Here is a 26,878-nt window from a genome sequence, read left to right on the forward strand (position 1 = left end):
CTAACCGCCCGTACCACGTTCTCCGGCAACGAATTCCAGAGTCTAATTACACGTTGGGTGAAGAAAAATTTTCTCCGATTCGTTTTAAATTTACCACACTGTAGCTTCAACTCATGCCCTCTAGTCCTAGTATTTTTGGATAGCGTGAACAGTCGCTTCACATCCACCCGATCCATTCCACTCATTATTTTATACACTTCTATCATATCTCCCCTCAGCCGTCTCTTCTCCAAGCTGAAAAGCCCTAGCCTTCTCAGCCTCTCTTCGTAGGAAAGTCGTCCCATCCCCACTATCATTTTCGTCGCCCTTCGCTGTACCTTTTCCAATTCTACTATATCTTTTTTGAGATACGGAGACCAGTACTGAACACAATACTCCAGGTGCGGCAACATAAGTGTTGCCATACTGGGGCAGACTGAAGGTCAATCAAGCCCAGCATCCTGTTTCCAACAGTGGCCAATCCAGGTCACAAATACCTGGCAAGATCCCAAAACAGTACAATACATTTTATGCTGCTTATTCTAGAAATAAGCAGTGCATTTTCCCCAAGGCCATGTAATAATGGTCTATGGACTTTTCCTTTAGGAAGCCATCCAAACTTTTTTAAAACCCCGCTAAGCTAACCGCTTTTACTAAATTCTCTGGCAATGAATTCCAGAGTTTAATTACACATTGAGTAAAGAAATATTTTCTCTGATTCGTTTTAAATGTACTACTTTGTAGCTTCATTGCGTGCAGTGGCATACCAAGGGGGAGCGGTCCAACCCGGGTGCACGCCGCTGGGGGGGGGGGTGCCGTGCGCCTGTCAGCTCCGCTTGTTCTGTGCTCCCTCTGCCCCAGAACAGGTTACTTCCTGTTCCGGGCCAGAGGGCGCATGGAACGAGCAAAGCCAAGAGGCACGCGGCACCCCCGCAGCAGATAAAAATGCACCCGGGGGGGGGGGGGGGGGGGCGCATAGTATTTTTGGAAAGAGTAAACAAGAAATTCACATCTATCTGTTCCACTCCACTCATTATTTTATAGACCTCTCTCATATCTCCCCTCGGCCACCTTTTCTTCAAGCTGGAGAGACCTAGCCGCTTTAGCCTTTCCTCATAGGGAAGGCGTCCCATCCTCTTTCATTTTCGTGGCCCTTCTCTGTACCTTTTCTAATTCCACTGAATTAGGAATAGTGACAGCAGCTAGAATAAAAGACTAGAACAAAACCAGTGTGCGTGAGTGGTGGAAGGGCTGCCGGCTGGCCCTAGACTCTCACTCATGGTCCATTTCCAGGTGAACTGCCTGAAGCACTGTCTGCTGAGGGCTGAATACCTGTTCTGGTTTCTAAGCTAAGTGTTTGTTAATCTCTCTGTACCTTTGGACCCAAACAGTCTTTTTATTAGCTTGGATGAATACCTTGTAACAGGGTAGAGCAGAGGTGACTCAGGGGAAGCTGGCTGATAAGGAGCCTGAGTGCCCTTCCTGCTGTCTGTGATCACAAGAGGAGGGGGTGTTTTGCGGCTAGAACACAGGGGTGTGAGTCAGGACTCCTGGGTGCTAGCCCAGTCCTGCCGCCACTCTGGCTGACCTTGGCTAAGTCATGCTCCCTCCCAGCAATAATAAAATACGACTCTTCCTTTCTCCCTTCGGTCCGGAAGCTGTCACACAGTGTGCAAACACTGAGAATAATCAGGGAAACATACGTCCCACAGGTAAGCAATGCCAACCGCGTTTTGAGATGGAAAGCACTGTACAAAATCCAGATGACGCCCAGTTCTGCCCTAGTGTTTTGTTTTGTTTTTTTAGAATGGGTCATCAGAAACCAGTAACACAGGTTGACAGCCAGTACAGTTGAAAAGACCCAAAGCCAATTCCCAGGCCCAGCTGGCCTAGAAATTGCTATGGCCACTGCCACCCAGCCCTTGCGCAGTACAGTGACACCCGATTGGCTAGAGCCAGGGTGCACATGACCCAAGTTCCAGAGGGAATCACAATCTGTGGCTTCCAGCAATGGACTGGGGCAGGGGAAAAGCCCAGCTCGTTTCCAGTGAAGCTCATGATGCCAGGTTGAGCTGGAAGCCTCCGCGTGAAAAATTACAGGGATAAGTCAAGATGGCATGGAAGCTGGGCCCAGGCTTCTGAGCTCTAGCCCAGTAGCAGAATCTGTTTGAACAGCTTATCCCTTGGTCAAGCGTAAAAGGAAAGAATCATATCTCTCCTCCTGAAAAGAGAGTCATCAGCTCAGACCCGAGTTACATGGATTTTACATGGAGAAGCCCCCACCTACATGAATCACCTTATCGACCTCCCAACCAGGAACAGTTTGACATCTTCCCATACTTACCTTAATCTACACCGCCGCAACTGCAAAGGTATTAAGTACAAATCCTTCTACGCATCCAATTTTTCCTTTTCAGGTAGCCAGCTTTGGAATGCTCTACCAAGACCTATCCCGTACCATCACTACTTAACATTTCTAAAGCGCTACTAGGGTTACGCAGCGCTGTACAATTTAACAAAGAAGGCCAGTCCCTGCTCATAGTTGCTTACAATCTAAAGGACAAAATGTGTACTCAATCAAGTTGGGGCAGCAGTCTAGATTTCCTAAATAGAGGTGACATGGTTAGGTGCCGAAGGCGACATTGAAGAGGTGGGCTTTGAGCAGGATTTGCAACAGCCTTATGCCCTTCGGAAAAGCACTGAAGACCCGTCTCTTCAAGATAGCCTACCCTAACGATTCAACCTAACCAAAGCTTGCCCACGTGATTCTTATTGACGATTGTTATACATCGACCATGTTTCCCATTATCCTTTTTGCTACCCCATAGCCATTCCTCTCCATTTTCCTACGCCTACCTCCCAACGCTCATTTCCTTCTGCACCCAATCCCTCCTATGTTCAAGTTCACTTATCCGTTAACCCCATTGTTGATAGAAAGGAGACTTATTTATATGAAGTTGTAATGTGAAGACGTTAAGTTCACTAGGATCTGGCAGTCTGCAGTTACTTTTAATTATAGCATAGGTGTTCTGTTTCTTGACATGAGGGAGCACTGATGGCTTTCTCAGCTAAGTGGTGGAGCAGGTGGGGGAAGAGAGGTTGGTGGTTGGGAGGCGAGGCTAGTGGAGGGCAGACTTATACGGTCTGTGCCAGAGCCGAAGATGGGAGGTGGGGCTGGTGGTTGGGAGGTGGGAAGTACTGCTGGGCAGACTTGTACGGTCTGTGCCCTGAAAAAGGCAGGTACAAATCAAGGTAAGGTATACACATAAGTTTATCTTGTTGGGCAGACTGGATGGACCATGCAGGTCTTTTTCTGCCGTCATCTACTATATTACTATGTAAGTGACATTTTTTTTGTGGGGGGGGGGTTGTTTTTGGAAGAGGGGGGCTTTTGTTTCCCCCCTTTTTTTTCTTGATAGATAATTGTTTTGGATTGCCAGGGACCCCTTTTTTCTCCATTTGGAGGCAGTTAGCAGCCAGCTTGAATTTAGGGATTTTTTTTCCCTTTTTTCTAGGTTTTATGTGTACTATTGTATCTTCACACTTTTTTTGAAAGTTAGATCTATTTTTAGATTCTCACATGTGCTTGTAGTTTATTCCGATTGTGTTGGGGAAGGGTTTTTTTTTTTTTTTTGAACCAGCAATTTTTCTCCCTTTGCAGGGGAGTTTTTTTGTGCTGGTTCTTTTTTCTCCCTTTACCCCGTTTTTGACCAATGATATTACTGGACTCCTGTATTTATCACTTTATGTGTTGCTCCTATCAGGAGATTTGAGGTCATGTTTATTTAATAATTTACTTAAGGGTAGGTTCCTTGTGAATTAGGTGCCAGCACCGTTAAAGTCATTTTCAAACTACATTTTCTCAGGTTTTTGTAGTTTGGTCCCTATATTTTGTAGAGGTTTATGGATCTGCCATTTTGCAGTCAAGAATGTCTCTACTTCCTGATTTTTTCTAAATCCAGGCTTCTTCAGGCCGTTCTTTTCATGACAGGAAGTTTTGGACTCCAAGACAAGCTTCTTTCTTAGGTGGTGGATTAATTTTGAGGGAGAGAAGTTGGTCATCAGCCCAGTTCTTCACATACTAAATCTCAACAGAATATGTGTTTTGTTAACGATTGTTTGTTCTCTCTCTTTTCCTATTTTTTAATACCCCATTGGTTCCTTGGATTTCCATTGTCTATGGGACAAATATTCATAGAAAGCCGTGCCCCTAAATTTATGCTTTTAAATTTGCGTCTCATTTTCAGCCAAACCGAGGAGCCTAAATTTTCAGTTGAACGTTCATCTTAATTTTTATTTGAAACGAGCAGTGCGGAAATATGTTCCATCTCACCAATCGCGATTGTTGATGTCCTGTGACAGCAGGGGTAGCCCAAGGCAATCTCCCGCCCCCACCCAATCTGATATCTGCCCCCCTTCCCTCCTAAATCCTCCTCCCCACATTTACCCGATTTTTTTTTTTGCTTTTCCAAAAGACAGCAGCAGCAGTGATTCCCATAGGTTGCCCTGCTCCAGTGGCACTGGTACCAGCCTCTTCACTGTACTGCATCCCGCCTCTGATGAAACAGGAAGTTACGTCAAGAGGCGGGACGCAGTAGAGAGAAGAGGCTGGTCCCTACTACTTATCATTTCTATAGCATTAGTAGACATTCACAGCGCTGTACACTGAATACATAAGAGACTGTAAGCTCTGTTGCGCAGGGACTATCTAATCAGGACAAATAAGAGATAAGGACAAAAAGAGTAGCAAGATTCCCTACAGAATCCCGAGTAGCAAGATTCCCTACAGAATCTCAAAGAGTAGCAAAATTCCGGAATCCCAGAGACTACAATCATTCCTATATCGTTAGTAGACATTCACAGCACTATACACTGAACATGTAAGAGACAATCCCTGCTCAACAGAGCTTACAATCTAATCAGGACAAACAGGACAAATAAGAGATAAGGACAAAGAGCAGCAAAATTCCGGAATCCCAGAGACTACTATTACTATTTGTATAGCGCTACTAAACGTACGCAGAGCTGTACACTTGAACATGAAGATACCGTCCCTGCTCAACAGAGCTTACAATCTAATCAGGACAGACAAACAGGACAAATAAGGGATAAGGACAAAGAATAGCAAGATTCTAGAATCCCAAATAGTTCCAAGATTCTGTGCAGAATCCCAAAGAATAGCAAGATTCCATACAGAATCTCAAAGAATAGCAAGATTTCGGAATCCCAAAGAGTAGCAAGATTCTGGAGCCCCCCAAAAGAAAGCACTGGCCACCAATGCCTAAGAGGAAGCTCAGAGAATCCCTGAAACCCTCCGGACCCCAGGTAAACTATTTTAAAATAATTTTACCTACAGGTTACATTGAGAAACTCAGATAGCAGTAGGTGCAGCATATAACTGCTCGGGGAGGGAAGTTGAGAGGGGGAGGTGGGGGAGGGAATATGATGAATGTAAGTTGTTTTGTCCTTGTCATAACCATTAATGGTTGTATTAATTTGGAAATTTTAATTAAAAAAATGTTTTCAATTAAAAGTAGCTTGGATGACTTCCTGGGGATTGAGGCTAAAATCCCAAAACATGCAAGAATCAGAGATTGCCATGGACACTTTCTGGGATTTTGACTTCAATCCCCAGGACAGCATCCCCGTTACGTATAAAAAAAAATCTTCTTCTCTACCAGCCCCTCTCCCAATGACATCCACCTACAAATCTATTCAGCTATTGTTTAAATATTTCCCACAGTTATTCTTGAAGAGTTTGCATTCTGCATCCTGTTCAGCGTGAGGCAAATAAACTGATCTATAATTCTCCCCGCTGCATAAATTGTCTGGAATTTAAGCAAAAGTGTTCTCTATTGCGGGGCCATGACTGCGGAATGGAATTCCCTGTTCAGCAAATTGATTGCTTCTACTTTATTCCTCTGTTGCTGACTGACCAGAGTGTCAATCTTACTCAGGGTTATGACATAAATCAAGTGGTTTTGCATCATCTAAGTGCTAAAGCCCACCACCACCTCGGACTTGTTTTTTGTCACTGTACTAGGAATTGCATTTGGTGACGTCCGCGTTTTGTCTTGCATTGGAACTAATATCTATGTAGTGATGTACATTACTCAGAGGTGTAACGATGGGCAATTTAACATCCCAATAAATGAAGTCATTCTGAATGTATGTATGTACATAAGTACATAAGTACATAAGTAGTGCCATACTGGGAAAGACCAAAGGTCCATCTAGCCCAGCATCCTGTCACCGACAGTGGCCAATCCAGGTCAAGGGCACCTGGCACGCTCCCCAAACGTAAAAACATTCCAGACAAGTTATACCTAAAAATGCGGAATTTTTCCAAGTCCATTTAATAGTGGTCTATGGACTTGTCCTTTAGGAATCTATCTAACCCCTTTTTAAACTCCGTCAAGCTAACCGCCCGTACCACGTTCTCTGGCAACGAATTCCAGAGTCTAATTACACGTTGGGTGAAGAAAAATTTTCTCCGATTCGTTTTAAATTTACCACACTGTAGCTTCAACTCATGCCCTCTAGTCCTAGTATTTTTGGATAGCGTGAACAGTCGCTTCACATCCACCCGATCCATTCCACTCATTATTTTATACACTTCTATCATATCTCCCCTCAGCCGTCTCTTCTCCAAGCTAAAAAGCCCTAGCCTTCTCAGCCTCTCTTCATAGGAAAGTCGTCCCATCCCCACTATCATTTCGTCGCCCTTCGCTGTACCTTTTCCAATTCTACTATATCTTTTTTGAGATACGGAGACCAGTACTGAACACAATACTCCAGGTGCGGTCGCACCATGGAGCGATACAACGGCATTATAACATCCGCACACCTGGACTCCATACCCTTCCTAATAACACCCAACATTCTATTCGCTTTCCTAGCCGCAGCAGCACACTGAGCAGAAGGTTTCAGCGTATCATCGACGACACCCAGATCCCTTTCTTGATCCGTAACTCCTAACGCGGAACCTTGCAAGAAGTAGCTATAATTCGGGTTCCTCTTACCCACATGCATCACTTTGCACTTGTCAACATTGAACTTCATCTGCCACTTGCACGCCCAATCTCCCAGTCTCGCAAGGTCCTCCTGTAATCGTTCACATTCCTCCTGCGACTTGACGACCCTGAATAATTTTGTGTCATCGGCGAATTTAATTACCTCACTAGTTATTCCCATCTCTAGGTCATTTATAAATACATTAAAAAGCAACGGACCCAGCACAGACCCCTGCGGGACCCCACTAACTACCCTCCTCCACTGAGAATACTGTCCACGCAATCCTACTCTCTGCTTCCTATCTTTCAACCAGTTCTTAATCCATAATAATACCCTACCTCCGATTCCATGACTCTGCAATTTCTTCAGGAGTCTTTCGTGCGGCACTTTGTCAAACGCCTTCTGAAAATCCAGATATACAATATCAACCGGCTCCCCATTGTCCACATGTTTGCTTACCCCCTCAAAAAAATGCATTAGATTGGTGAGGCAAGACTTCCCTTCACTAAATCCGTGCTGACTTTGTCTCATCAGTCCATGTTTTTGTATATGCTCTGCAATTTTATTCTTAATAATAGCCTCCACCATCTTGCCCGGCACCGACGTCAGACTCACCGGTCTATAATTTCCCGGATCTCCTCTGGAACCCTTCTTAAAAATCGGAGTAACATTGGCTACCCTCCAGTCTTCCGGTACTACACTCGATTTTAGGGACAGATTGCATATTTCTAACAGTAGCTCCGCAAGTTCATTTTTTAGTTCTATTAATACTCTGGGATGAATACCATCAGGTCCCGGTGATTTACTACTCTTCAGCTTGCTGAACTGACCCCATTACATCCTCCAAGGTTACAGAGAATTCGTTTAGTTTCTCCGACTTCCCCGCTTCAAATATTCTTTCCGGCACCGGTGTCCCCCCCAAATCCTCCTCGGTGAAGACCGAAGCAAAGAATCATTTAATTTCTCCGCTACGGCTTTGTCCTCCCTGATCGCCCCTTTAACACCATTTTCGTCCAGTGGCCCAACCGACTCTTTGGCCGGTTTCCTGCTTTTAATGTATCTAAAAAAATTTTTACTATGTATTTTTGCTTCCAACGCTAATTTCTTCTCAAAGTCCTTTTTTGCCCTCCTTATCTCCGCTTTGCATTTGGCTTGGCATTCCTTATGATCTATCCTGTTACTTTCAGTTGGTTCTCTTCTCCACTTTCTGAAGGATTGTTTTTTGGCTCTAATGACTTCCTTTATCTTACTGTTTAGCCACGCCGGCTGACGTTTAGTCTTTTTTCCCTTTTTTCTAATACGTGGAATATATTTGTCCTGAACCTCCAGGATGGTGTTTTTAAACAGCATCCACGCCTGACGCAAGTTTTTTACTCTGCGAGCTGCTCCTTTCAGTCTTTTTTTCACCATTTTTCTCATTTTGTCGTAATCACCTTTTCTATAGTTAAACGCTAGCGTACTTGATTTCCTAGTTTCACTTCCTTCAATGCCAATATCAAAACCGATCATATTATGATCACTGTTGTCAAGCGGCCCTCGTACCGTTACCCCCTGCACTAGATCATGAGCACCACTAAGGACTAAGTCTAGTATTTTTCCTTCTCTTGTCGGCTCCTGAACTAGCTGTTCCATGAAGCTGTCCTTGATTTCATCAAGAAATCTTATGTCCCTTGCGTGTACAGATGTTACATTAACCCAGTCTATATGCGGGTAATTGAAATCCCCCATTATTATTGTGTTGCCCAGTTTGTTTGCGTCCCTGATTTCCTTTAACATTTCCGCATCCGTCTGTTCGTCCTGGCCAGGCGGACGGTAGTACACTCCTATCACTATCCTTTTCCCCTTTGCACATGGAATTTCAATCCACAGTGATTCCAAGGAGTGTTTTGTTTCCTGCAGAATTTTCAATCTATTTGTGGTTAGTGTTAAAGCCTTGACTGACAACTGCTCTCAAGTTTATGCTAGTTTAACACTTAAAAATCCAGAAACGTTACAAAAACAAAAATAGACCTATGAGGAACCAAGAATTATCCAAGGCATGGCATGGATCAAGCATTTGATATACCATCTTTCTGTGGTTTACATTTATTATATGCAGGTACTTTCTCTGTCCCTAGAGGGCTCACAATCTACGTTTGTAGATGGGGCAATGGAGGGTTAAGTGACTTGCCCAGGGTCACAAGGAGCTGCAGTGGGAACTGAACCCAGTCTCCCAGCTTCTCAGCCCAGTGCACCAACCCTCCACTCCAGGAATGCAGGTTGCTTTGTTTGTAACATGCTCCCTCAGGGTTTTACAAAGCTATAGTGAGCAAATTAGCAGCAGGCCTAGTTTATTAACATGAGCCCATACTGTACATAAGTACGTAAGTAATGCCACACTGGGAAAAGACCAAGGGTCCATCAAGCCCAGCATCCTGTCCACGACAGCGGCCAATCCAGGCCAAGGGCACCTGGCGAGCTTCCCAAACGTACAAACATTCTATACAATCAAGCCATTGTGACATCACTAATGAGGTTGGCTCTTATTGGTGGAATGAGCCACTATGACATCACAATAGGTTAAATCACTGCTCTATGTAATAAAAGTGAGCCAAGTAGAGGACATAAGTACATAAGTAATGCCACACTGGGAAAAGACCAAGGGTCCATCGAGCCCAGCATCCTGTCCACGACAGCGGCCAATCCAGGCCAAGGGCACCTGGCGAGCTTCCCAAACGTACAAACATTCTATACAATCAAGCCATTGTGACATCACTAATGAGGTTGGCTCTTATTGGTGGAATGAGCCACTATGACATCACAATAGGTTAAATCACTGCTCTATGTAATAAAAGTGAGCCAAGTAGAGGACATAAGTACATAAGTAATGCCACACTGGGAAAAGACCAAGGGTCCATCGAGCCCAGCATCCTGTCCACGACAGCGGCCAATCCAGGCCAAGGGCACCTGGCAAGCTTCCCACTGGTACCATTATCCCACTGTACTCACAGAACGATCATTGCCATTGGGGACCCAGGGCACTGTATGCAATGCCCTGCACCTGGGATTTCAACTTGCATAGACACTACATTGATGAGTCATTAAGACATGCCTTGGCAAGGTCACGGACATAGCTGAGCCTGCAAACATGGGGTCATGGCCACAAGATATTTGAGCAGCCCTGCCCTATACCGGTGTAATCCCGTTAGGTTGGGGGATTATGAGAAAGTAAGTTCCATGGAGATAGTCGGTGGGGTGGGGGGGGAAGTGACTGGGAGGTCCCTGGGTGGGAGGAAGCCCAGGCCAAGGGGAGTAGTTTTGAAATAAAATGCAGAATGGGATGGAAGAGTGATGTGGTGGGGGGAGTTTGGAAGGAGATAAAGCTAAGGTTGTGCCAGGGAGGGGGGGGGTCGGTCTTTGGTTGCCTGATGGTCCCCTGCCACTGACATGGAGGAGTAAAGGGGAATCCCAAATAGAAGTGTGATCACTGGTTGTAAAGGGGAGCAGTGACAACTGTGAAGGAGGAGAAGCTACAGGTGGGCAGAGGAGAGACCCAGCCCAAGAACGTGGGGTCAGAGCCAGGGAGTGGCCATGCCAAGACCAGGGTGGATCCAAAGCAAAGGTCACCTTGGAGGAAGGTCATGCAACAGGGAGTCTGGACCTGTGAAACTGAAAGGAGCACAGCCTTTGGGACACAATTCTCTGGGATAGGCAGGGACAGGCGTCTGTCAAAAGTGTGCATAGTCCTGCTGAAAATATCCAAGGGAGGAGAATAGGAGTTCCCCTGGGGAATACCAGAAGGATTGTGGTTTTAAAAGACTTGGAGAGTTGATATGATTCAATGTTCCTGCTTGAATAAACAGTGAGTCTTTTTCATAAGCAGCTGACTCTAGCATGATCTTTGGACGTGAGAGTGTTTTTCCTGAACCCACAGAGCTCCATTCCGGAGCTGGACATCCCCCCCCCCCCCCCCCCAATATCCCGACCTGTGGGATTAGATGGCCAGTTTTGTTCACAGCAATTTCCCTTTTGGATTTGTCATCTCTTTTGGTTTCCTGGGGGAGGAAAGGATAATCCCCATCCACTAACCCTTCTTTCCCCAGGTGGAGGCACTGAGCATCAAGCCAGGAAGGACTGACAGACTGCCTTCGGGAGCCGGGTCGGACCCCGAATCCAGGAGTGCTCAATACAGGGGCATTACACCAGCAAGGAAATGGGAGCCCCTCAGCCCATTCACAGACAGTCCTCCCTCTGACTGCAAGAGGCACAGCCAGGGAGTCTGAACAGGGCAGGGCCCACAATCATGATAAAAATGGTGAGGGTCTTATCAAAGTGCTTCCTAAGGAAGGTAAAGTGGTTCTGTGTCCACCAGCATTGTCTGGCCTCAGATGTTACACAGGAGGAACTGGCCACCACTGCAGCTGGGCCTTTGAGCACTGGGAGGGGCAATGTGCTGCTCCCAAAGAAACCACAGGAACGTAGTGGTGGGCGATAGATGATCAGGATGAGAGGAAGTCAGTGCTTGTCAGACTTTGAAAGCCTTGTCCTCTCTTGCAGGATCTGAAATCTACAAAAAGCCATTTCATACTAAGTGAAAAGGCTCCTGACAGACATGTTCCTCTAGGTGAATACTAGGTGTTCAGGGGACCCTTTGACTAGCCTAACAGTTTCCCCAACTGTGTGCCGTGGCAAACTCTCATAGATGCTAAGAAAAATCCTGACCTCCTTCGCGCCACCATCCAAACCACCTCCTCTCTGCTCCCCCCCCCCCCCCCACCCCCCACCCCCACATACCCATCCCTGACGCTGCTGCTTCTCTAAATGGAACAGTGGCAGCGGCAAAACAAGCTGCAGGCCAGGCGGGGTCAGACTCTTTGTACACACGGCCGATGATCCTGCCCCCTTGAGCATCACTTCCTGTTCAGGGGCACAGCCGGCAGCGCGTGTACGTAGAATCCGATCCCACATGGCTGCAGCTTGTTTTACAAGTGCTGCTGCTCATCTAGAGAAAGAGCAGTGGCAGGGAGCCTGAAGTGGAGCTGGAGACTACAGAGAAGCCCCCCCTCCCCCAGGGCTGCTCTAGGTGAAGGTGAGCAGTGGAAAAAAATGTGTGGCGAGTGGGGGGGGGGGCAGTACAGAACTGTGTGACTGGGGGGTGGAGACCTACGTGTCCAGGGATGTGTGTATGGTTGGGAGGGGGAGACATACATGACTGGGGGGGGGGGGGTGCCACAAAAAAGTTTGGGAACCACTGACTGGATGAGCCTGAGAGATTAGTAGGAACATTTTAGAAGTTTTAGTATTATAGCCACAGACTGCCTCTGGGGTCACCCTGAACCAGTGGTGTGCTGGAGCAGGCTCTCACAGGCTCGCAAGTTTTTAAGAATTTTGGGAGCCGGTTGTTAAAGTAGGGCCCTCCATGGCTACTTTAACAACTGGCTCCCAAATGTGGGCTTGGGCCCTCTGCTGAATTATCTTTTACTTTGCTGGTGGGGATGCTGAGCCCTGCCAGCCAAGTAAATAGACTGCTGCTGCTCCCCACTCCTTGTTTCCAGCTCTGGGCAGCAGGCTGAGACTTCTTGAGCATGTGAGAGAAGTTCCAGCATGCTGCTCAGAGCAAGACGTTGGGAGTGGTAGCTGCCAACAAAGGTATGCCTAGCGTGCCCGCATGAAGGGAGGGAGGAGAGAGGCAAGTGTTGCTCCCCCCCCCCCCCCCCCCCCCCGGCCACCCCTGGCCCTTCCAACTGCAGAGCTGGCTACGTCCGGAGAAAGAGCCTGTTAAAAAATTTACCAGCACACCCCTGCCCTGAAGAACCCCACTTATCTGAGAGGTCCACTACAGATGCTTTGACAAACATTCCACAAATCTAAAAAGGTTAAGCCCTTCCCCTTCCCTACCAGGGTCCAGTATGCACAGAAACAGACCAATGGACTAGTGAGGCAACAGCTGGAGGTCTCTGGGAAGTGGGGAAATCCTTCCTGCAGTGCCATAACAGCAGAAAGAGAGTTACAGCACTAAAGCTGTCCTTCCCCAGCAGCTTCCCCAGCCAGCAGGATCCCTATCTGTAATTAGCACACGGCAGACTCCTTCCAGGGGACCTTTAGGAAGAAAGATCCACCCACTTCTACTTTCATGACAGCAGAAGTTGCTGAGGCAGAGGTTAAACATCTGGACTGCTTCTTAGGATTTTTACTTTACCGCTGCCCTTAAGGGATAACAGCAAAAAGGAATCAGGCTCTATAGGGAGTGAAAAGGGAAGAGAAACCTCCCGAGGGTAGGATGAACTGCAGTACAAAGGTTTGTTGCATGAGGCAAGCCGGTTTAAAAATAAGCAAATCACCAGCAGTCTTTAGCAGATAGCAGTGGACCACAGAACTGTAAAAGATTAAGATTCCAGTTCCACCACTGCTACCCACTTATCCTATGAGGTAGACTTGTCCTCGTAACCTTCGGAGATGGAGACCCAGTAACCATCGGCCTGGGGGGGAAGTACCAGAACTCCATAAAATATCAGCGAAAGGGATTTCGGAGTAGGAAGCCTCATACCAGCTGGGGAAACCTTTGTTACTTGCATACTGGACCAGACCAAAGGTCCAGCTAAGCCCAGTATCCCGTATCCAGCAGTGGCCAATCCAGGTCACAAGTACCTGGCAGAGTCCCAAAAATTATCAAGATTCCAAGCTATTTATCACATGGATAAACAAGTCTTCCCAGGTTTACCTCAATGTTTTGAGCATTAAAAAGTTTGGAAAAATTCCTGGAGGTAAACACAGCGTGATTAACTGCTTTTTACCACATCCTCCAGCAATGAGTTCCAGAGTTTAACTATATACTGAGTGAAAGAAAAAAAAAATTCCCCTATTCCTTTTAAAAGTATTACTATACAACTTCATGGAGCATCTCCTAGACTCTGCCCTTTTGAAAGAGTGAACAATTGCTTCATTCACCCTTTCCGCTCCACTTAGGATTTTATAGACGTATCTACATTGCATCATAGTAGATGATGGCAGATAAGGACTTGTGTGGTCCATCCACTCTGCCCAACATAGCATGTGTGGTTTTTGTGTTGTAAAATTTGCATTCTTGATTCTGCTCCATCTTAGCCATTTTCGGGACACAAACCATAGAGGTCTGCCCAGAACTGGCCTTAATTCACCCAAGCTGCAAAGGACTCAAATACAAATCAACCTATGCATCCAGCTTTTCCTATATAAGCACACACCTATGGAACGCATTACCAAAAGCCGTGAAAACAACCACCAACCACCTGAACTTCCGGAAACTACTAAAAGCTAACCTGTTCAAAAAGGCCTTAACCCTGCAACACAACGAAACCAAATCTCGTACTGGACATAACTCTTCCTTCTTACGATTCCCTAATGTGTGTCACACATGAACTGTACTCTACCACAACACCACTCTATTTGTTCATACCGGTATTGGCGATCGCCTTTACGGTACTATGTAAGACACATTGAGCCTGCAAATAGGTGAGAAAATGTGGGATACAAATGTAATAAATAAAAATAAAACTACTGGCATTTGCCATCTAAGCACTGTTAAGTTTTCATTCCATTCTCTTTTGATATATGGATCCTCTGTTTTTATCCCACCACCTCCCTTGCAGGCATCTACCACCCTCTCCATGAAAACGTTTTTCCTGGCATTACTTCTCAGTTGACCCCTCTGCAACATCAATTCATGGCCTCTGACTCTACCTCTTCCCTGCCTCTGAAAAAGTTTGGTTCGTATATTAATACCTTTCAAGTACTTAAACATCTGGTTTGTGTCTCCATCCCATCTCCCTTTTCCTCTAGGGTGGGGGGTTTCCAAACCTGTCCTGGGGGAACCCATCCAAGCAGCAGTGGAAGCAAGAGAATCCTGAGCACCAGAGGGTCATTTCTACTAGTTACCACAGCAACACGATGCCCAGGATTTGTTGAGCCCTGCCCTAGAAGGTTAAAGCAGAAAAAGAAGCTATGCAACCCCCCCCCCCCCTACAATCAAACAGCAGTCTCAGGGTGACCACAACTTTAAATGTTCCCAAAAATGCCAATCACTTTTCCAGCACCAGCCCAGAGCTTGGGGAACCTACTGGGCACCTCTTCTCCAACCTGGCCTGTGGGAGCAGCGGAGGCTCTCCTCCTCCTCCCCCCTCGGTTCTGAGCCACAAGAAAGATGAGCGTGTGGGGCAGCCCTAGAACTTGCAAGTGGATCCCACTCGCGGAATCTCTTCCAGTTTCTTTCCAGTTCTGCCGTGTGCCAAGAGGAGGGAAGAGCGCAACAGTAAAGGGCATGAGTGCAGACGGGGTGGACCTGGGCAGAGGCACCTCATGGGAGTCCATCATTACCTCATGAATGCGGCCTTCTGCCGAAAGCTCCGCTCCTCTAGAACTATACCGCCACCATTAAAGAGCTCTGTCAGATCAGGCCTATCCTTAGGAAGAACAAGGGCTGTGCCCATTGGGGGGTCTCCCACCATCACCCTAGCCCACTCCCAGCACTCTACAGAGCCAGGCCCTGTTGCGACCAATTCATCCCAGACCCAGATTCCTAAGGTCAGCTGGGCCTCAGGTACAGAAATCTCCTGGTTGTAATTACTGAGGTTTTCCAAAAACCTTCTAGAAAGCTCATCTTGTCTGTAAATCGACTGCTGCCAGTTCTACTTTTCCCTCTATTTTTATTTAGCAAATTTCTTAACCCCTCGCTGACGGGTCCTGATCACTGAGGTAGCAGAGGGATATGAAAGAGTTCCTTTATATTTGATCTACTCCCCATCGGCGAATACCATGGAAGCAGTTTACAATTTAAATAGCTAAAAAGGCAAAAAGAAACTGATTTCTTTTGGTTTTGTTTAGTTCTGTCTGTGCCCAAGGTCCTCCCTCCGCTGGGCAGTATTGAGAATTGAAACCAGCAGTGGGTCAGATTAACATTTCAAAAAAAAAAATTTGGATTATCAATCAGTCTTAAATGGACAAAGGGACAATTCTTTACTGAGACCCAGATGATACGGGACAAAAACTGCAGAACCAAGAAAGACACAACACAAAAACTCTTCTACTGACATTTCAGAGATTTAGAACAAGCTGGACTGAAGCTAAGACTGAGCCTCCTTTGAGAAGAGAGACACCTCCCCCATGTGCTAAAATAAAGCAAAATCAAGCAACCCCCCAAGCTTTGATGACAATCCTGAGCAGATATTAGAAGGAACCTGTCACCCAGAGAACTCGCACATAAATCCCCCTCGTGTGCCGATCGATCGTAAAACCCCACACACTCTCCCACCAGCAGGCATAAATCATGAACACAGAGGTGTAGCACGAACAGCTTCATTTCAAGGAGAAAATAGCTTCTATCCCGTAACAAGAACTGGCATATAAGAGCCAAATGCCCCTTCCACAGCAACCATTATCTCCGCCTTTCCCTAAGAGATCCCACGTGCCTGTCCCATGCTTTCTTAAATTCAGACACAGCAGGGGCGTAGCCAGACACCCAATTTTGGGTGGGCCTGGGCCCAGGATGGGTGGGCAGAATAACTTTGCCTTGTCCCACAAGTGATTTGGTCTCTCCCTCTCTCGCCTGCATGCCATTTGGTCTCTCAAACATCCCCCCTCTCCTGTATACCTTTTAAAAGCAGATTTAATTCAGCAGCGAGCAGCAACTAATACACACTGCTCATGACGACCCCACAGCCTTCCCTCTGATGCAACTTCCTGTTTCCGCATAGGTGGGAATACATCAGAGGGAAGGCTGTGGGGCTGGTGTGAATAGTATGCATCAGTTGCAGCTCGCTGCAGGCAAAGATCTGCTACTTACAAGGTATGCAGGAGGGACAGTTGTTGGGAGTTTTTGGCTGGTGAGGCTTAGGGATCCCTGCCAGCCAAATCATAGGTGTGCTGCTACTGGGTGGACCTGAGCCCAAAGTAGGTGGGCCTGGGCCCATCCAGGCCCACCCTTGGCTATGCCACTGAGACACAGGCCTACCAGGAGGCCATTCCACACAGCCACCACTCCTTCTGTGAAAGAGTATTTTCTTAGATTACTCCCGAGCCTATAACCTCTTAACTTCATCCTATGCCTTCTCATTCCAGAGTTTTCCTTCCTTTGAAAAAGGCTTATCACCTGTACATTAACGTAACCAAGATATTTCAACGTCTCTATCATATCTCCTCTCTCTCGCCTCTCTTCTACCGTATACATGAGCCTGTGCATGAGCTTGTTCTTATAAGCTGCATGACAGAGACCACGGACCAATTTTGTAGCCAACTCCATCCTGTTTATATCTTTCCGTTGTTGTGGTCTCCATAATTGCACACAATACTCTGATTGGGGTCTCACCAGAGACTTGTACAAGGGCACTATGGTTTCTTTTTTCCTGCTGGCCAATCCTCTCCTTATGCACTTGAGCATCCTTCTGGCTTTCACCGTCACCTTTTCAACCTGTTTGGCCACCTTGAGAGCATCAGACACAATCACCCCAAGTCTCGCTCTTCTTTCATACACATACCATAGTAGATGACGGTAGAAAAAGACCTGCATGGTCCACCCAGTCTGCCCAACAAGATAAAAACTCTTCTATTCACATAACCATCAAAATAAAAATAGAGGAAGGACAAGAGTGAAGAATAAGACCAGAAGTGGCGGCAGGGGGGGATGTGGAGGAAATCGACCTGATTCTGCAATTTCATCCCATCCTCCCATCTGCCAGTCTCTCGCTTCTTGAGATTGTGGCCATAGGAGAAGAGAGTTGATGCAACAGGCTCAAGGTTTACATTCAACCCGCTTTCCTTCAGGCGCTGAGACCGGAGTTGAGAACCAAAGAATGTAAACCATCCACTCACTGCCCTCACAGCCATTTTCTATACTGACACTCACTTATTTATATCAAACCTGTGTCTTGTGCCATTGCTGAGTGAATAAGAGGTCAAAATGAAACAAGAGTCCTCCCCCCTCCCCCAAGAAGGCTCAGAGTTAGGCAGAGGAAAGAATCTAGGCCAGGCTTGTTCAAGGGCTGCAAGTAGACCAGGTTTTTCCGTATCCCCTAGTATCTCAGCAAAGTCACTACCTGCTCCATACTTTCAGCTTCTGATCTAAGAGAAGTCGAAGCAGCAAGTCCCTGCCTGCACTGGATGATGTGACCCCACGCCTGTGGGTACAAAGCTGAAGACAGAACAAGGTGTAACGCAGTGGTTCCCAGACCTAGTCCCTGGAGGCACCCCAGCCAGGCAAGCTTTCGGGATATCCACAGTGGAGGCAGTGCATGCAAATCTCTCATGAATATTCATTGTGGATATCCTGAAAACCTGCCTGGCTCGGGTGCCTCCAGGGACTAGGTTTGGGAGCCCCTGGTGTAACCAAGATGAGGTGACTGCCAGTAGCCTAGAGCAGGGCTTCTCAACCCAGTCCTGGGTATACACCTATCCACTCAGGTTTTCAGGATACCCACTATGAATATGCATGAGATAAATTTGCATACAATGGAGGTAAGGCATGCAAATGTCTCATAGGCATAGTCACTGTAGGAATCCTAGAAACCTGACTGGCTGGTTGTGTCCCAAGGACTGGGTTGAGAACCTCTGGACTTGACAGTGAACTACTACAAAACCTTACAGAGGGTCTTCACAGCAGCAGCCCTCTGGCCAGGCTCTAGAAGAGCTTCCTTGAACTCAGGATGGCCTCCAGGTCAGAGTGGATGAAATCGGCTTTTCTGAAGTGATGGGTAAAGCAAATACATCTGGCTGTAGCCAGGGAATAATCAAAAGCCTTTTGCTATAGACCCCAGCCACAGGGTGACCCCCCCACCAAGGTTATTGTACTTCCCCTACACACAGATCGCAAGTTTAGTATAAGTTTCAGCTGTGTACATTAGTGATAAAGTGTCCTGCTTGTTTGTGACTTATTCCATCATGTTCTACTTTCCCCTTTCATGTGCAGATTTGGCTACGGTTTATCAATAGTGAAGTATAAAAAATGTTTGCTTGACTTGTCCGACATACATTTTATCATGTTAGTTGCGGCTGATTCTTTAATCTTTCCTGGCCTAGATGCTGTTCAGTGCAGAGAGATATCATTTATACAACACTCCTGTTCTGCTCAGCTGACCCAGAGGCAGTTGAACTGGTTATGAAGGTAGAGGGGGGGGGGAAGGCCATTGCTTAGCCCAACCCTTGGGTCTGTAGTATGAAATCTTGCCTCTTTAGGATTCTGGGATCGTGTTGCTCTTTGGGACTCTACCTGGAATGGCGGAAACAGGATACTGGGCTTGATGGACCTTTGGTCTGACCCAGTAGGAAGGTCATGTTCTTACCACCCTTCATGAACATCTGAAAGAGAGGCATCTGACAAGTTACCTATAATAGCCTTGCATGTGCACAGCAAGGGGGGGGGGGGGGGGGGGGTATCCTTTTGTTTAGACTAGACTAATGCACACAAGCAAACCTATGTGGACACCTGACCCTGTCCAACTTGCATATACAGCCCACCACCTACCACTCAATGAAGACTCAGCAGACTGGTGTGAGGGCTTGTGGGGAGGAAGTCCCTGCTTTTCTTATATTTCTTGCCCCCCGATTACCCAACACTACTCCTCCCAGAAGTGATCCTGGAATGCAGAATGGGACACCAGGGGCTCAGTATTCAAACTGAAACGTGGGCAGTTGCTCCAACACGGTTGTACACGGAATTTAGCACTAAAACCAAGTTTCAGCAGCATTATGAAGCCAGTGAGTTGTCAGGTGGGACTGGGGCTCCCCTGTGTAACCATCCACCTCTCCCTTCAAAATACAAACAAAGTTCAGTGCACAGCCCTAGTGCCAGCTGCAGGTGGCGCTGCTGAAGACAGACGGTTTGGATTCCAGTTAAGGGGTACAGACCGCCTAAGGATGATGCAGGCCAAGTGAGAACTCTAGATTGGCCATCAGACACATAACTGCACCTATAGAATAATCAGCCTAAGTCCGCAGTTATGCACAAGCACTCAATGAATCTCAGTGGCTGGTGTTTGCTTTCAGTTCTGGGGGCTTTCTATACCCTCCTCTCCAGTGCATTAAGTGCTAGGCATGCTCCTGACCTGCCTATGCCCCTCCTATATCCACACTGCCCCCCCCCCAACAGTTACATGCTAAAGGAATGTTATAATACCAAATGTAGTTAGGTGCATATCTGAAAATTAGCATCAACATGCAACTTGCAGTAATTTTGGGACCTGGAAGCACAATTTTACATGCTAAGCACAAAAATGGCTACACAAAATTGTGTTTTGAAATCATTTTTGTTGAAAGAAATATGTGGACTATACAGCTGTACTGGATCTATCACAAATTGGTAAAAAACAAAAACTCTATTGCAACCCTCCCCCCCCCAAAAAAAAAAAAAAAAAAAAACACAAAACCAAAGGAACAAAGTACTTAAGTAACCCATGCCCTCCCCCCCCCCCCCCACTACTTAGGGGGCTGTATTGAACAGAGGAGGAGGAAGGCACTGTGCTGGGCAGGAGCTCACTGGAACAGCCGCAGGGTGATGGATGGGCACTGGGGAGGGAGAAATGGAAAGACACCCAGAGGGGACACTGACTGTGATAAAGGCAAAAGAAAGAGAGGGGTTGTGGCTGGGGAGGTGAATTAAAACCGAACAGGGAGGGAGTTTGCTGCTTTTAACTCCCAACCCTTGGTCACTTGTTCAGAACCCTTATTTTATCATCCTCACTTTAATATTCCCTTTATCTCTTGTTTGTCCTGTTTGTCTGTCCTAATTAGATTGTAAGCTCTGTCGAGCAGGGACTGTCTCTTCATGTTCAAGTGTACAGCGCTGCGTATGTCTAGTAGCGCTATAGAAATGATAAGTAGTAGTAGTAGTAGTAGTTTCAACCATTACAGAGCTATGGCAGCCTGGTTTTAATCCCTTTTGAATCTAGCAGGGAACACAGACAAGTGTACCAGGCCCTTCAAGCAGGAAATATACACAGGCTTCTCCCAAGACTGTCAGCAGAGATTCCCACCAAATTGCATGTTTATGTTTCTATTCTTTTGGGGTTAGACCCTAGGTCAGGGTACTGGTTTATCATCCAAAAAAAGCAGCCAAGCCCCAGGGAGTTTAGGCCCCTGCCTCACCCCTCCAGATACAGCTGGTAGCTTCTGGTGCATTACATTCCCCCAGTGCTACAGTCAGTGACATCCACAACACGACCATCCCTACATTTAGGACAGCTTTCCAGCACAATAGAGGCCACAGAAGCATTTGTTGCCTAAGCTAGCACGGGGGGCAGAGCTCAGCACCCCCCCCCCCCCACTTTAAGAGATAAAGAGGCACCAGTGAGCCACAACTGCAGTGAAGTCAAGGTTAGCAAAAGGGGTAAAATGTGATTCAGTAATGTACTCAGAGCAGGGCCAGCTCAAGAGATTGTGGTGCCCGCTCAAGTCCCCCCCGCTGGTGATGAAGAGTACATCCTTGGGGGTGGGGGGTGGAGAAGAGATGCCAGCTGGGATTTTGTCATCTTCAGCCAATGCGTCACCTGGTCCATAAGTTGACCCAGCCGACAGAGCCGAATATAAACATTGATGGGGGTTAACTATTCTAGGCATCCATTATAAAATAAAAATCCTTCATATCACTGAATACACTGATTTTAATTTTCAGATTATAGGACCCCTCCCCTTTTTTTTATTTCCTGTTACTGAGCTTCTAACTCCTGGTCTGGCTCTGTAGCCCAGGGGCCAGGAAACGTAGGAGCCAACTTTTCAAAATGATTGAGGGGCTAAACGCAATACCTCTTCCTTGACATAGTCAAGAAGTTTGCTCAGTATTGGGGATGCTCCAGAGAACTGGCTCCTAAACCAGAGAAGCTGAACTTTCCAACATGCAGGAGACCCTAACCCGGACCAAAGCGGCTTGGTCTGTCAGCCTGAATGCAAGACACAGATCTTTGCTGACATCTAGTGGCCATACGAGGAAGTAGAGTTCAGCCAAACCCAAGCAAGCCCTGAAAAAGGACATGCGAGGGGCTGGGTCCATTCTTGGAGTACCCCTTGCCAGTCAGGTGTTCAGGATATTCACTGCCTCCGTTATATGCAAGTCTCTTTCATGCATATTCATTGTGGATATCCTGAACCTGACTGACCCTCCAGGACCGAACTTGGGAAACAGATACAATAGCTCCAGCCCTTCTCATTTAAGCCAACATCTGCCTTGAGATATTGCAAAGAGAATGAGAAGAACTCTTAGATCAGCGATTCACAACCCAGTCCTTGGGCTATACCCTGCCCAGCCAGGTTTTCAGAGTATCTTCTACAATGAGGGCAATTCATGCAGATTCATGGGCTCGTTGAGTGTGTTGAGAAGATCAGTTTTGGAAAAGGGAAGATTAATAGCAGCAGGAGCTGGTTATCACATCAATATTAGCACAAGAGCACATTAAAGAGGTAGCAATTTATTTAACTTCTAAACATTGTGGCACATTGATACCAAAGCTCAAGAGACGAATTATACCAATATGCTGACGATTAAAAACATTTGTCTCATGCATGTTAGACCTATAATTTATCAAATGTCCCTCCTCCCCCCCCCCCCCCAATTTCATTAAAGGATTCATCTTAAGTGATTAATTCTGAAGCCATCCAATTAGTGTGCCAGAGTCAGACAACGCAATCCCGCCAGACCAGGGCGCCAACATGTGGCTCATACCTGTCAATCTCAGGTTGGCAACATGCAGCTATGATTAGCATAAGTATTATATTGATGTAAAGCATGCAGAAAAGATTTAAATACACGGTTTTATCTCCTGGCATCAGGGTCAGACAAGCTCATTATACATCCTCCAGATTAACCTGCAGTAAGATACCTCTGACAGGCACTTGTTGGGCGCCATTAATAAAATCAGCCAATGCAAGGCTGAAAAGGACACTGCATAGAACTTATCTAGCACTCAGTGGAACTATCGCAGGCCTAACCCCCTCCCCCCACCTCATCCTATGAAGGCAATCCAGCTTCTCTAATTTTTCCATAACAGGTGTCTAATTAGACTTTTCTGGAAGGTGTCATCTACCTATAAAGCAGAAGTGGTGAGCACAACCCTTCCATTTCCTCCAGCTTCCCAAAACAGGGTCGGTACAGGCGGCAGTGGTGCAAGCTCTCTGCATACTGATGCACCCATATAAATCAGCTGTGCCCTGGACAGTTTCCTCTTAAGGTTAAAAAGTCTGCACCTACTCAGTCTTTGCCCTCAAGGCCAGTTGAACTGGGAGTTCTAGTCAAAGATCTTCATATACTAGGTCACGGCCTGCCAACTCAAGTGTTCATGGAGGACTTTAGTCACTCTCTACATCTCTTTCTCTCTCTGCTCTAGAAGCCAGTTCAGAGGAAACAAGTATTTTGGCCTATGCACACCCAAAACTACACAGGTGCGAGTCCCTACAGAACATACAGTAGCATCGTGCATGACAAGTCCTATAGGCTCCCTTCGTAAACCTTTGTGCCTGTGCCATTATACTGTTGAACAACCTCCTCCTCACCACCCCAATAGCAAATCATCATCTGATAAGTTCCCTGAATCAAGTGATTTACCCTTTGGACACTCGTATGGAAATATTTCTACTCCATCCATCCACAAGGCTAGACTGAGACTCCATGACACCAATCACAAAGGGAAGTCAGGAAAGGGAGAGACTTTGGACCATGTACAGACCCTAACAACAACGTGACATACAGGGGACAGGACTTCTGCATATTGGCAGTTGGGGACAAGTTCAGAGATGTCTTTGAGCAAACCAGGTAAGACAGGAGACAGTCCATTGACCCTCCAGCTTCAACCCACCAGCAGCAGGGACCAGTTTATAAGCAAAAATATGCCAGTTCACAATCGCACCCAACACTGCACGTGAATCTAGGACAGACGGGAGCTGTACCAATGAGCTTTCTACAGGATACTGCATTTGGATCTCTGCTCCAACTTAAATTGTGTAGGTAGGCGAGAGCATAAGATTGAGGTTATTATGCATCCACTAGCTAATGAGGCAAATGATGATTCTATCACCTACGAATTGTTCGATTGTGTGGTTTTCTAGTCATCGCCCTCATGCTGTGGAGTGCAACAATCTCCACCTGTAGACAAGAACTGACAGTTTGGGAATCCTTAATACAATTTGAGCAATTGTGTAAACCAGAATCATCTCTTCTCAGGACAAGTTGATAATGCCCAACGACTGGACTGATGCACCAACCTTCACTCCGGGAGCAGCACCTCTTCGGTTCAGAAGTGCGTGATGAGATGCAGGAGAAAGGGAAAAACCGGTCCCGGATTAGTAGGTTAGGCTGTGTTGCAGTACATGAGACAGACGGGGCAGGTTGCTTGTAGATGTGTCATCTGAAGAAGGGACCTATGTAATATTAAATTCTCATACGAGAAAGAAAAAAAATAAAAAAAAGTTAAATGGACCTATATGAGGCATCACAGCTTACAGAGATTCCACATTCCCAAGTGACAGCAGAGACACTAAAATGACCTATCCAAAAACCTGCCTCCAATGCAAATTCCCATGTGGAACCCAACATGCAGACCCCTGCCCTAACCCATCAGCGCTTCAACTATTGCGCTGCAGCTACCCCGAGGATTCTCGAGTTCACTTTGTGGGGGAGAAGATTCTGTAATTGTTATTTTTGACCACCTCCTCTGGGAGAACACCCAACACCCTTCCCAATCTGGCACGTTCCCGGCTAAGGTTTAGTCATACTTATTCTGCACCAATGGAAACCCTTCTCGACAGTTAACAATATTTAATACACAAAGATGATAAAATGAAATATAACATTTAACAGGCTAGCTGAGATGCTTGTCCTTTGAGGTATTAGCTCAAGACTTCTTGTTTATGAAATAAAACCAAGGAACTTGGCAAAATTTCTCCTCACCCCATGCCTCCCTCCCCTGCATACCTAGTGCCACCTTCTCCCCAGCCCCTGCTCACCCCCACCCGCTCTCATTCTTGGGTGATCAAGTGTCCCATTGTGTATAATCAAGTCACTTTTGTTCTTCCTTACAAAAGAAACCACACCCGAGCTTCAGAAGTATAATTTAGATAAGCATCACGGATTTCCTGCAGTCTTCTCTGGCTACGGCCACTGAAGATCAATGCAGACCAACCTGGAACTAGCCAGATAATGCTGGGACCAAGACTATGATCAGCACCAGTTTTGGATAACTATCCGGTAAGATAAGTTAGCCTTTTGCCGTCCTCATGTAGAAAGACAGACTTATCTGGAGTCTAGTCCTGCCCCATTATATATCCAGACAGCAACCAGAACCAAATATTCAGGTATAATTCAAACACTCTGGCCTGTTATTTAAATGAAATGATGGCCAGAATCTGAATATTGACCCAATAATGCTTGATTGTCTTTTTTCACTTTGTCCATACACAGGAAAGGACCAGACAGCTGTCCAGGGCATGGGGGAGGAATGACTACAGATGGCAACACATCCTCCTCTTTCCTTTAGCTTCTTCCAGAATTTTACTCCCTACCCACCCCAAAGATGCTCTTCAGCCTCCTTCCTTATTCCTTTCCCATTAGGCTCTTCTCTCCCCTGACCTGCAAGATGTCTTAAAGGTGGCAGAATTCTGGGGTCAGCAAATGCTTTGTCTTCTAGACCTTAAATAAGTCTACGTTCTTGACTTGCTATTTCACCCTCCTTCCCCCAAAGCTGGTCTTATGATTCTGCTAATTTCAGCAAACAGCAAGGTTTAGCTCTGGACTCTTGAGGAGGAGGCAGAGAGAAGGATTAGCACCTAGGAAGCAGACTGCAAAAATCAGCAATGACCCTTTCATTCTTCACTTGCAGCAAAATCACAGCAGTACAAGGAACTTGGGAAATTTCTCCCACCCCAGCCCTCAACTTCCAGAAGATATACAGCCATGGAAGTGGTATAGGAGTGGCTGCAGATATTGGGAAGGCATGCTCACTGTGCCTGTTGCCAGTCTGACACCACCACTGGCAATAGAAGAGAGTAGGTCATGGAGGCCATGACACAATCAAAATTTTACCCAAACAAAGCAACTAAAGAGCTTGGGTGCTCACACTGATTGAGTGGCAGTGCAGGTCACTCTAATTCAGTATTCTCAGGATGCGTCCGCTACCCTGTCTCCTCTGAAAGGAAATAGTTCATTTTCCTAGCACACCAACTGTCCTTGAACTCACCTTGGATCACTTGGACAATGCAGAGGACACCTGGTTGGAAATCAACAAAACCCACTGCTGTTTCTCAGTCCTAGAGGAGTAAAAGGCTCAGGTTGAAATGTTGAGCGGATTAACGTCAAATTAAAATTAAAAATTGGTGGCCTAGTCCACACAGCAGCTGTGCTCCTCATGGCCAGCAGCACTCCTAGCCTATTGAACCTTCCACAAACACTTGTCTCTCATTACACTGAATTTGTTAGTTAGGAGTAACCTAATGGTTACAACAGCAGGTTCAGAATCCAGGATTTGAACCCTAGCTTCCCTACACTCCTTCTGATCTTGGACAAATCACTTAACCATCCACTGTCTCATGTACAGACTCTGTAAGCCCTCTGGGGCCAGGGAGATACCCTACTGCAGCCAAAATGCAACTTGGCTTCAGCTACAAGTAGAAAAGGGATAGGCTAAGCATACATCTTTCTCTACTTTGCGATAGGCGATTAATCAAGCTTCAGTAAAAGGTCCTCAGTAACGTTTGGTGTTATGTCTGGATTTCAGCTTTCCGTGTCCTCTTCAGGACATCCCAGGCCTTCTGAGCTGTATCTCCTAGCATACTTCAAAAAATGGGGACAGGGAGACCTCAGATCTTCTGGGATTAGAACACAGGTTGTGGATGATAGGACCTGCCTTTTCATGGATGCATCCATTATCCAACAAACCCATAATGAGTTTAATGTCAGGTG

General features: G+C 46.4%; 1 protein-coding gene across 8 annotated transcripts in view; it reads right to left on the bottom strand.

Annotated features, from left to right (window-relative positions):
* LOC115456858 (rho guanine nucleotide exchange factor 19-like) overlaps nucleotides 1-26,878 on the bottom strand; it is a 113,692-nt gene that overhangs the window by 51,197 nt on the left and 35,617 nt on the right. For 3 of the 8 annotated variants that reach the window (XM_030186204.1, XM_030186200.1, XM_030186201.1), the window contains exons 13-14: nucleotides 26,157-26,226; nucleotides 22,552-24,359 (exon numbers count right to left, since the gene is read on the bottom strand). In XM_030186204.1, the coding sequence (XP_030042064.1) occupies nucleotides 26,198-26,226 (29 nt within the window). In that variant the 3' untranslated portion in view covers nucleotides 22,552-24,359; nucleotides 26,157-26,197. Of the gene's footprint in view, nucleotides 1-22,551; nucleotides 24,360-26,156; nucleotides 26,227-26,878 lie in introns of those variants that run through there. The other 5 variants (XM_030186207.1, XM_030186203.1, XM_030186206.1 and 2 more) reach the window with 3 other exon arrangements.

The sequence above is a fragment of the Microcaecilia unicolor genome, chromosome 13, assembly GCF_901765095.1.
Source record: "Microcaecilia unicolor chromosome 13, aMicUni1.1, whole genome shotgun sequence".
Classification (NCBI taxonomy): Eukaryota; Metazoa; Chordata; class Amphibia; order Gymnophiona; family Siphonopidae; genus Microcaecilia; species Microcaecilia unicolor.